Source organism: Coptis chinensis, chromosome 3 (genome assembly GCF_015680905.1).
Source record: "Coptis chinensis isolate HL-2020 chromosome 3, ASM1568090v1, whole genome shotgun sequence".
Classification (NCBI taxonomy): domain Eukaryota; kingdom Viridiplantae; phylum Streptophyta; class Magnoliopsida; order Ranunculales; family Ranunculaceae; genus Coptis; species Coptis chinensis.
In genome coordinates, this window is record NC_141458.1 from 3350811 (window position 1) to 3363094 (window position 12284).

General features: G+C 40.1%; 1 protein-coding gene and 1 long non-coding RNA gene across 2 annotated transcripts in view; both read right to left on the reverse strand.

Moving 5' to 3' along the window:
* Positions 1-8596, reverse strand: part of LOC147507299 (carotenoid 9,10(9',10')-cleavage dioxygenase 1-like) — a 49010-nt gene extending 40414 nt beyond the window's left edge. Inside the window, 1 exon segment of the mRNA XM_086596228.1 lies at positions 8237-8596. Within this exon segment, the coding sequence (XP_086452354.1) occupies positions 8237-8596 (360 nt within the window).
* Positions 8597-10744: 2148 nt separating this feature from the next.
* LOC147507300 (uncharacterized) lies at positions 10745-11816 on the reverse strand. The gene is made up of 4 exons (XR_015217618.1): positions 11772-11816; positions 11557-11646; positions 11335-11393; positions 10745-11221 (listed from the first exon to the last, which is right to left on the reverse strand). It is a non-coding gene; the product is annotated as an uncharacterized LOC147507300 (long non-coding RNA).
* Between the last annotated feature and the right edge of the window lie 468 nt (positions 11817-12284).

The following is a 12284-nucleotide window of genomic DNA, read 5'->3' on the forward strand; positions in this document are numbered from 1 at the left end:
CGCTTAAATCGGCGGCGGCTCATGCCTAAATAGGCTGTGTCCTCGAGCCGAGTCGTATGAGGTGGGAAGCGTGCAAGCATATCCACTCTAAAGCTGGCGGGCTTCCATCTCCATACTCGCTGTTCCCATCTCTCATCCTCTCTGCGGGTGCGGATCTCGAAGTTGTGATGAATAGTGCGCTGTCGAGTCGAAGGTCTGCCGAGATAGTGTTTAGTGAGCGCGTGCCCTATGAAGCATAGCCATGCGTTACGCATCGACAACACCTCACGGAAGGCATCCATTATCAAAGCAAGTCCGTCCTCCTCATCCTCCTCCGAATCATCCTCATCCTCCTCCTCTATCTCATCATGTTCCCTATCCGGCGGGCAATATCCGGCGTTGTTGGACCACCTCCTATAGATCACGGGTTCACGGTCGCGGGGTAATGTAAATCTATCGGGGCCAGGGCTGCTTTCATCTTGACATGATCTTGGTAATTAACACGGGGAAGAGGTGCCAAAGACTTTCCGACCCCCAATCATGCTTTCGGCAAAAACTCCAAGATACAAAAATCGTTATACGCTCTGGAGTACCCATAAGATGTGGAAGCGGAGGCGGGGGACCGATGTCAGCGACCTTGTCCTTCCCTAGGACATTCCGACCAATCCAACGGAGCGGTAGCCGGTTGGTTGGTCTGAGGATGCTGGCGAACCTGATGGGAGTTTGTATTGTAGCTCCCATTGATGGCGATCCGCCCATCAAAGGCTCTACCCGTCAAAGCTGGGGCTCTGTAAAGTGGCATCGGATGGATTCTAAAGCGGAATGCCTAGAATCTCGACCAACGATCGATGAATCAACTCCTTCCTCTTCTTCCTTACCAACACAAAATCCTACTCCCTCTCCAACTCCACGGTGTTGTAGAACCGTCGGACCAAGTCTTAGTGGTAGAAGGCTTGGTCGAATACCATAAACTACTCCAGTCTCTACTAGCCATTTAGATCACCGTAAAAGCGGTAGCGAAGTGGTCGGCGATGAAAACTTGCTCGGTAAAATTCGTTGTTGAGCCATCTAGTGTTTGGAATGGAGTGAGGGTTGAAATGTGATGTGGTGGTGGGATTTTAATAGGCGGTTGAAGCAACGATGGTGGTGGTGGAGTTAGTGGCGGCGTGCGACACAAATTTTGATTTTTTGGTGGTTTTGGTGGTTTGAATTGGTGGTGTTTGTGGTGGTGGAGTTTGGAGGAAAGATTTGGGGTTAGGGATTTGATTTTGAAGCGTGGGTTTATTGTATTTTCTTTTTATTTTTTATTTTGTTTTAGGTTTTGGAGCTTTGTTAATGGCGGAATGGAGGAAAAAGCGATGAAGCTGTTAGGTGGAGGTAAAGGCGTCTTGTGGCCTTGTATTTGTGGTGAAGCGGGTTGGTTTCAAAATCAAAATTTTTGATTTTTTTTTTTTTTTTTAACTTCAAATCAAAATTGCAGCCGTTACGGTCCGATTTTTGCGAATGAGATATGGAAATGATCGGGGAGAGAATTTCCTATCAATGATCCATAAAACACTCTATTCCGACTTCAGATGACATACGAGATAGTGGAAAATGCCTCGAAGTGCGTGCATGGCGTAAGTTATCTTGAGCGAATGAACTCTAAATTAATAGATTATGTCAATCGAATCGTAATACAATAAAAGCGGCCTAAGCAACTCTAATGGGACATAAAACCTTTTAGTGCGGAAACCACGAACACCCCCCCCAAACAAATTTTTTTACAAGCGAAGCTTAGAAAATTTGTTTTTAGCGATGGGTCTTTTAAAGTCGATTCGAGACTTCCTAGATTACTATGTTTATTTTTTTTTTTTTTTTTTATTTATTTATTTATTTATTTATTTATTTTTTTTTTTTTTTTTTTTTTTTTTTTTTTAGAAGGAAAAACAATAAGCAATAAAGACATAATTCACACCATAGAAACATGACTCAAAATCCGAGAAAAACATGCAAGAGTGGAAGCGTGAACTATGTGAACCGTGGACTTAGGATCCGATACTTACACCACACACTCCATAGGGAGGGCCGGTTACCTTAATGGTGCACTCACCAATATATTAAAGTGAAAGGAAGTGCACCAAACACAGAAATTGAGTGGTTTATAGTCGGATACTCGAGACTTTATCTAAAATATATGTATGAACATCACGGTTGATCATATATCAACAACGAAATAGTTGTGGATCATTCCATAAATAAATATCACAGAAAACATATCCAAACACAATCAAGCACCAAGATTTCCCTCTGGCCTTGACCTAGTGGAATGAAAATGAAGTTGGATAACCCGTTGTGTAACCTATCATGCACCTTCTTTTTATTTTTTGAATGAGTGGGTGTTTTAGTAAATAAGTGTGGAAAAGTGAATGGTTGTGGAGAATATGGTGGATATGGATAAGTTGTAGAAAGACGGCATGTACCAATGAGGATGTGGTTTTAGCACCGAACTCATTCATTGTGTGTGTAGGAATGTGTCTCAATTCTGAAAATGAAGGTGTCAAATAGTTTGTCCTTCGAAAGTATCTGTTTGCTAGGAGGATTTAAAAATTATGAAGCCGCGGGGAGAAACAAAAGGATCGAGTGCAAACTTCGAGATTCCTTTGAAAAGGGTGGAAGGAGGGAGTCGAGGTGGATGTTGTGCAAGTTAGTTCTTGATAGGGTGAATTGTCACCTACTCGAAGAAACTCATCGAATTCCTCATCTAGATTGGTCATATCCACATTACTATGGTAGTCCTCTACATCTTTGAAAAGTCATCTATCCGTCCTCATCAATAATATGTGTATCGACTAGTGTAGGGATGAAAATGTTGGAGTCGACTTTCCAAAGGAAAGAATTTTGGGCATATGACTATCGAGGGAGCGTGTTGTTGAAATAATCTCGGCGAAGCTCTCGATCATGCTAACCTCTTCCTCCATAGATGAATCGAGATAACTGTGTCCTTGTTTTAAAACATTGACTTCAACAACAAGATGGCCAAAAGACATGGACATTGAACCATCCGCGGCAATTAATGGCGCATTGGCGGTTGCCGGGAAAGGGCGCCCTAAAATGATCGGAACCAGTGGTTAGCGACTTACGTATCGAGGACTACAAAATCAGCGGATAGTAGAAATCTGAACTTTTACCGGCCACATTTTTCGACTACACCCTTAGGATGCTTAATAGACCCGATCGACTAATTGCAGCGTCATTTTAGTGGGTTGCATCTTGTCTAGACCTATTTGTCTATACAAATAAAATGGGAGTAAGTTAACACTAGCCCCGGGTCTAATAACGGCGGTGCGTCATTATAGGAATCTCTAAGGTGCATTGTCTGATGGGGCGACCGGGGTCCTTGTACTTAACAATTCCATTATTTTCAGATAAGGTTGGGAATTGTTACTGTTAAAAGCGTCTTTTGGTATATATTTGTCTTCGCCTAGTAGTACCGCAATTCCTTAAGAAACTTAGCATGATGTGGTAGCTTTTTAATAGCTTGAGGAAGGGAAGGTTTATAGTTAGATTCTTGAAAACGTCCCTAATCTCCTCGTAATTTGTATCCCTAGTTAACATGGCTAATTTTTGTGGAAGCGGTGGTTTCTGTCTATATTTAGCAATGGTATCACTGGATGTTTAACCGTGGCTTTGTTTCTTAGGTTGTGTTATGGCCGGTACCTCTCTACGGTGGTAGGCTCTTGGTTTCTATTTGGTATCTAGTAAAATAGTAGGTGTAGGGAGACTCTTGGTGGGGGTAACTATAGGCATAGTTACCTTGTTATCAACCACTCTGCCAAAAGCGGAGTGGTGATGGCATTTATCTCACCTACATTTTCATATTCATTACTAGTATTATCGGTTACCTCAAAGGCTGTGTTTGTTGTTTTAGGATTAGGTATTAAGTGACACGGCAACACACCTTTGGTTTGGGCTTTATCTTGAGCCAATTTGTTGGGTTAAATTATTAGCAGTTGTAGAAGCTTTGTTGGTTAGATTGAGCCATGGTTTGGAAAAAATTTTGGCTCACTTGTATGAAGGTGTCAAAGGCGATCGGTTGTGTGGGGTGTAGTAGTCACGCGGTGGTGTGTGTTGGAACTATTTCCGTGAATTATTTATTGGTGGATTTTGATAATTATTATTGACGGAACGATACCTCTATTAGCATTATAATTATTATAATTACCTTGACCTTGTGCTTAACCTTGTCGAGGTTGCACTTGAATGTTATAATTATTAAAATTACCACGACCACATCCTTGTCGTAGTGGAGCTTGGTTAAAAGGCTGTCGTTGGCCTAACATATTGATTATTATACCCTTGAGGTGTGACTTGTTGGTTATTTCTCCAACCGGAGTTGGGATTTTGTCTCCAAAGGCGTTAGGTTCACTATTAATGGAACAAGCCTGTTCATAGGCTATAGGACGATTAAGTCGGGATGCTTCGGGACTCAATGAAACTACATGGGTTTGGATTTACATTCATGGCGGGGATAGGCTTTTGTTGTACATAAATGGCCTCTACCTTTTTAGTGAGTGATTCGATTAGAGTTTTAAGCTTCGGAATCGTGTTTAATTTCAAACATACCGTGACCTTAATCGTATTAGTAGAACTAGCGGAGCCGAGAATGTCGTCTACCCCCGCTTAGTTTGGTCCTCTAAAATTTATAAGCCTCAGAGGCTCCTTTACTTAAGAAACTACCCCATTCATTATGTCAAGGACTTCTTTATGGTGATGTTGAAGTCCTTTGAAAAAGGCGCGAACTAACGTGTCTTTTGCTAGGTTATGATGTGGACACTCTATAAGCGAGATCGGTGAAAGCGATTCCAAGCCTCACGAAAATGATTCATGAGGATTTTGTCGAAAGAAATGAATCTTGGAAAGCATCTCATCCGTCTTTAGGGGTGGGTAAAATGTTCCATAAACAGGTGAACAAGTTTAGCCCATGAGTCCACAAATTAGGCTTGGGGTTAACCAAGACGCCTTATCGGCTAAGGTGAAAGGGAATACCCTTAATTTAATTTGTTCCGTTACCAACCATTACCATGGTGGATGGTGGAATGTTGTTAGGACTTGTTTTTCATGGTCTAAACCATGAAAAGCGGGTAACAAATTAAAATATTTGGAGGGATGCGAAATCCCCATTGGAGTCTGCTAGAGCTAGAGCGATGCAAGATTTGGGGCTATCGCTCAAGGCTTTGTAGAAGTCCGAGAGAGGAGTCTCTCTTTCTTCCCCATTATATCGGTGGTGTGTGTGAAATAGTAGTTAGAGGTGTAGTGGGTGGTATACTAGATAGATTTGATTGTTGATGTTGTTGTGTATTTACGTTAGGTGTTTTGTTAACCGGACCTTAATCTCATGCAAGACTAAGTCGAACTTAACTAAACATGCAACACTCCAAACAATTCGATATACTAGTAGAAACCTCTAACGGGAGATGTGAGGTGTGGAAGAAAGGAATACCTGATTCGTCCTTGCTTAAACTTATGAATAGCGTCTTGTTTACGCTTATTCAGTGTATAAAGCGAGTTAGAACACTGAAAAATATGAAAGATCAAAGTTTGAATCAAAGCTGTGAAATCCGAAAAATTTAACCGCATGTAGCTAAGCTTCGCGCCAGAAGCGACTCGCTCGAGTAATTGTCAAATTACAGTGTTTTTAGCGCGGGTCGCGCTCCAAATGGGGCGTCGCTTCGATGTAAATTAATTACGATGTTTGGCCGAATTCGGCGCTTGGTATGAAGCGGCATTCGGTGGTAAACGAAATTCCGGTAACTTAAGCGGTCGAATTCGCTCTCTCCTTGAAGGCCTCCGTTATATTTTCTCGCGGAATTTGTCACACTTGAAATGGGCAACCACAGTATGAAACAAACAAGGGTGGGTGGGTTTAATGGGACTTAAAAATGACTACTTCTACAAGGAAAACAATGCTAAAGTGCAACTAAGATGGCAGCGGCGCCATTTGATAAATGTAAAATGAATAGTTTACCTCTGAAATGAGCGATGAATTCAAAGCGTAAAGTAAACTAAAACTGATCTTTTACGATCTCTATTATCAAAGCTTCTACTCTCAATCACGAATTGCACTAAGTGGAGTAGGAAGTTAGTTCCACTCCTAGTTCCCTAGCATGGATTGTTTTCTAAGTCTAAGAAATCGAGTCTTAAGTCGATGAGAGCTTTACTGAAATAAGTAACTAGACTACGATGCAACTTACCCACAAGATCTGACTAGTCAATTAAATAAAATGCTATGAAATTACTACATTGATTCTATGATAGGGAGTTAGAGGGGGAATTGATTCCACCTTAACTTCGACTTAATCCACTGCGTATAATGTTGTAATCCGAATTGAATCGCTTAACGGCGAACAATTGGTTATTCCTAATCCCTAATTACACATGGCATTTCTACCAATTCATAACTAGCATGTGAACAATTAAACCCATTCTCATGGTGAACTAATTATTTCGTAGAATAGAATAGAAATTACGGCGACTAATTCTACGATAAACGGAATCAAGCTTTCATCAAGGCTTCTCAACCCCTCAAATGGAGGTTTAGCCTTGAATCATTACTGTAATCATTTCTATTTAGATTAAAACTAAACATACTATCAAGATTGAAATTTACTTAATTTAAACAATAATGAAATCTAATTTAATGACTAAAATGAAATAAGGATAGGAATTGAAATTAGATCTAGAATTGGAAATGACAAAATCGAAATTAACAAATAGCTATTTATTTATTAATACTAATGAAGAACTATGATTCTAATAGTTTTAATCTAAGACAAAATTTGAATTAAAACTAAACTTAATTAAAACAATCAAATCTAGATCTAAAAGCTATTCTAATGGCTACTTTCTATTCTAAGCTATGTACCTAATTCTCTACTAATTAATCTACCATTAACAATGAGCTTCCTAACCTAACTGCCATTAACAAAGAGTCAAGCTTTTGTTTTATACATCAGATCAAAAATCGTGCATGGGCTTGGAGCCATGTTTTGGGCGGAGAATCGGGCCCAAAACCCAGTCTTCGATCCAAAAGGCCTCTTGACTAGATTCGGCTTCAATAGACTTTTCGTCCACTTCTGCTCCTCTGATTGGGTCAAGGCTTGGACCATTGCAAAGCTCTTTTTTCAAGCCGGTCGTTTTGACATAAGGTAGGCCCAATTCAGGTCTGAGTCCAAAGATATGGCATTCGGAAGTTCACGACTTTTGCTCCTTTATCTCGCTAAAAGTGGCACATTTCGCACATAATGGACTTTGAAGCCTGAATTGCATAAAAACACGTAATCAGTATTAACTCTTACTTATTATTCACATAATTGGTCTAACAGTATGATTATTAAGGGGTTAAAACTACAGTTTTGGGCTCTTATCATTAGTCTTAGATTTTTATTTAGTTTTTGGTTTTGAACAAAAGCTTATAATAGTTTTAATGGAGAAAACTTTGGTTTTCTTCTAGTTGAAAATAAATCTAAAAGCAAGTGAGTTTATATAGTTAGTTTTCTTCTTCTTTTTCTCTTTCTCTTTTTTACATTCTACACTTGTCATCCTTTATCCCAAGAATCATGAGCTAACTTCCCTTTTGGGGAGTTAATAAAACTCATGTGAGGGAAAATCTTTGTTGTTTGGTTTAGTAAGTTGTTTAGGAAGAACAACTAGACCTACATCATATCCCAAAATAATAGTTGGTGTAGTGTCTAGTTAGGGATCAAAGTGATGAGCTTAGAGATAAGTCATTGCTTTGGTTCTACATGTTAGCATGTATGAGCTTAGAGATGAGTCATATATGTTAGGGATCAAGTTTTCTTTTATTAGGACTTGTCTATGAGTTCTAGGAAGATTTTAATGCACTTACTAAAATCAAATAACAAAAGTTATCTTCACATGAGGAGAATTAACTCTCCACTTTCTTTTTAGTAAAATTTTATCTTGTCTTAGTTGCATGTTTACGTAACTTAATGTTTTTAATTTTTGCGTAATAAAGAAATCAAGTATTTATTTAGTATTAATAAAATCTTAATTAAACTTACTTACTAGTTTCCCAAATAGCAAAACCAAGTTATAAGTGGTCCTAGAATTTAGGTTGGTTCGATTCCCTACTCAAAACTATCGAATGCGAAGATCGTGAGTGAGGATATATCTTTGAATTCGCACTTTCGCCAAAGAAGAGATCCAATCTCTAACATAGCAAAAAGCTGAATATCAGTGGTGAACTCTGACCGACCCTAACAGTCTCCAGATCCAAGAGACTCAGGTCGGGCGCAGGCCTCGACATGACGCTACGAGTGGTTTTACCCCCAACTCGCTCACCACCACCAGCACCAGAGCCGCCGCCAACAAGGAGCTCTGCAGCCCTAGGCTCAGCCACATCAGCTTTTCTCTTCAACGACCTGCTTCGCTCACGAGGATTAAAGGTGATCTCCTCCAACTCAAAGGGAAAGCTACTAGACCCCCCTCCCCCTTCAGGTCTCCTACCCGACCCACCAGCCCCCGAGGCTCCAGCACATCCAACAGGTCGCTTCGGACCAGAGCTACTACGGTTCCTATCCTCCCTCGTCACCAGATCGCTCTTATTCTTCTCCATCGCTGCTTCACTAGAAAATTTAGGAACAGTTTGGCCCCGAGCCCTTTCCTTCTTATTCCTCCTCTTCTCCCTGACCACGCGACTTCCTCACTCCACAAAGTAGTGTGCGACCTCAGGCAATTTCTCCCGTTTCTAAGCTCGAGTTAACTTCGTAAACTCCTCTATCACCCCCCGCTCAATTCGCTTCTTTATAACGAGCTCTGCAAAAATAGCACAGAACCATGTCAGTTACAATATCAACAATTAGAACATCAAAACAACAAAACAATAAACTCCTACCCACTCGAAAAGTTACAAACCCTAGTATTCGCACAATATCCTCTGACACAGAAATTCCCAACTAACAACAACGGCCTCCTCTCCCAAGCCTCATTGCTTACACCATCCAACACGCTAGATTTTCCCGTCACCGTTTGCAAGCTAAAGTTAAAAGCGCGAGATCGCTTTATCGAGTAGTGCTCAATAATGTCAGCGACCCCTATGTGGTATTCACCACTCGCATTCAGCAGATCGAACACCTTAAGCAGCCGCCAGGTATTACCCACAAACTGGCAAGGCGCCTTCCAACAGAAGTTCAAAACAGCTTCGAGAACGGTATCCTCAAACCAGCCCTCAGCTGCCCCTCGCAGACTACTATCCCGTAGTTCAGTGGTGTATACCTCTCACTAAACACCTTTACGCTCTTTCCCAGTTCGTGTATCTCCAGGTCGCCCCCGTGGATACCGTAAGCTTCCCTTAGATCAGCGAAAGCTTTCATCGCACGTTTATCTATAGCCCTAGGGGGCAACCCACTATAGGACAACCCCTCATCACGACATGAAGTACTAGCTACAGCAGCAATAGATTCAGATCGTACTTCCTCCTCCACATCCACACTCTCAAACCCTACTGATTCCTCCCTCTCCTCCTCCATTTCACCATAACTTAGTGGCACTTCTCGAATCTCGCCAGAACGCATATCATCAGAATCAGTCATCTCCCTTTTTCTTAGTGATTACAAATCCTAAACAAGACAAACTAAACCCGACCTAACAACTGAACGAAGCAAGCAAGAGCAGAAGAAAAATGAAGAGCAACAATGGCGGAAACACTAACTTGAAGAGTTCTAGTCTCTGCGTTTCTGGAAATGAAATAAAGGTTAGATTTTCATATCTCTAACAATTGTTTTATACAATCGACTCTCCAGTTCCCAACGCCTCATGATTGCACCTTAAACCATAGCCCACACGTCTACCAAAGAGCTGTTTTTTCAAAATCCCGAAAAAAAAGGCGGCACATTTTTTCCTTAACTGCTCAAATTCTCCCACGTGTCAGCCACGTGCCAACTACTATCTCAAATCAGTTCGTCATACCACACGAACTAACCTCAATAGCACGGTGGGTATTTCTAGTCAGGCCAGTTCGTTTCTTCACTCATGCTCAACACGCGCCACCGTTTTCTCTCAGTAGATCGCTTCAATGTACAACACGACCTACTGAGAGGGGGCTGTGTGAGGGAGTGATATCCTCTTTCAGAAACATCAAGAGCGCGTCCAGCATAAGTAGAAATATTCCACTGACCTCATGTCCTCTGAGATCGCTTCATAAGCAACTCACCTCATGTAGGTGGTCTACTTCAGCTCATACTACAAGCAACGACATCATCACCCGATCTAAGATGTTCGCCCTACCAGCTCGCTCCAGAAGAGCACAGGTCGCATGGACGAGCTCACACAGAATGTACCTTACAATGACATCATCCTTCTTCTAGATGCAATCATTACCAAAGTCATACTTGCACATTCCAACACCGCAAAACACGAACCACTGTAACCACTCCCCATCATTACAAAATTCTTACCAACACCATACATACACTCCTTCTCAATCTCAACCATACATTTGTGCTTGTCAGTGCACGTGTTGAATAGATCTCCACGTTCATCAGCTATAAATACCCCCTACATGAACTACGTCATACTTGATTCAACTCTCCCCTCTTAAGTGAGAGCTTGATACGTAGGCAGTTCGCTCAACAACGAACTTAGTCTTTCAAATATTCAAACCCATTTTCCTCCTCCTCACTTTTGTAGAGTAAAACTAAATCACACCTTTACAGTTGGGATTAAGTTTAGAGAATGATCAAAGGAAGTAAGAATATGATTAAGTTTCTGGTATCTTGAAGGCATGAACCATATGAAAGGAAGGGAAGGACGAAATAGAAGGGGCAACACTATTTCAATTTCAATTCATAAATTCTCCAGGACCACTACGTATATATATCTCAGGAAAATGCATTTGTTTGAGTAGCACTTCATCTCAAGTCAGCAGCATTCCGTCCCCCATAATAAGAAATGAAGCACACCTTTGTTACAACGCGTTAAATATATATCTATCATCTTGCAATGCCTTCTCACTTATTGTGAACAAAATCTAATAGAAGTTCGTAGTTCATTATTTTTTCCTAAACAGAACATGTGATATCATCCATTCTTCCCCATTGTTACACGAGTATTGCTCATCGCAAGAAAAAAAGTTCGGAAGTGGTTGATACATTTTTCGGCAGCTTCCTCAGTGCCCAAGCAAACTTTCAGTATATCTCTAGCAGCATTGCGATTGTTGAGCAGTTTTTTTAGCCAGCTTTCACTGTAAAGCAAACAAATAGGAGAAAAAAAGAGTTATAGTTGTAAGATGGTGAAATATTTGAAAAGTAAATGAATTCAGTAATTTTGTTAAGTATAAATGAGATTCTGTCATACTGAGTCCGCGCCATATGCTTCCCGTTCAATATCCAATGATTCAGGACGGAAACGTCGTCCTACAAGGCATACAAAAATAGTTATCAATGAACTCTCCAATATAAACTTGATTAAAATGTACTGGATGATTAAAATGCTAAATAACTGCATGTGTACCCTACCTAAAGTGTCATTAGAAGCGTGACCATACCAGATCAAAAGTAAGAAAATGTCAGAATTTACCTGGAAATAGAGAAGAGTTGAAGCTGCAATTACAGTAACTGAACCTTTAAGAAAGAGGTATTCCGAGTACCAGTCGTCGCTGTCAAGTGCCTTAGAGGGAAAAAATCCAAAAATAAAATAAAATAACAATTATAAAAAATGAAATATATAAATATATTCCAAACTTTATCTAAATTATCACATTGACTTAGTGGGATGTCAATATGTAAATTTACCTCAAATTTCTCAGCAAAAAAATTGAAGAACTACATACCGAAATCGATCAATTAAATAACTACAAGTCAAAACGGAACAAGTGATGAAGTTATGCAACCAAAAAAAAATAAAAAGAAGAAAACACAAAAATAAAAATCATAACAATAAATTGAACTTCCATTTCAGTGATTGCATGAATAAAACCTACCAAATAAAATCACCCAAACTCAAAAGCGTTCAGTAACACAGATATTCAACCAATAGAACCACATAGAAAGCGGTATGGATGATAACTATATATGTGAAATAAACAGATATGCATTAATCATTGGCCTTCAAAGATCACAGTAAGCATTAAGCAGTGAATATTGCCTTATAGATAGGAAATGCCAGTGGGATTTTCATATATAAAATGTGGTGAGAATGAAACCATTGGATCGCCAAAGAACTAACTTTTAATTTCCTAATTTATTTTTGGTGTGTTAAGTTCTTGATCATTCCGTCCAAAATTAAAGGTTTGGTCGATCTCCATG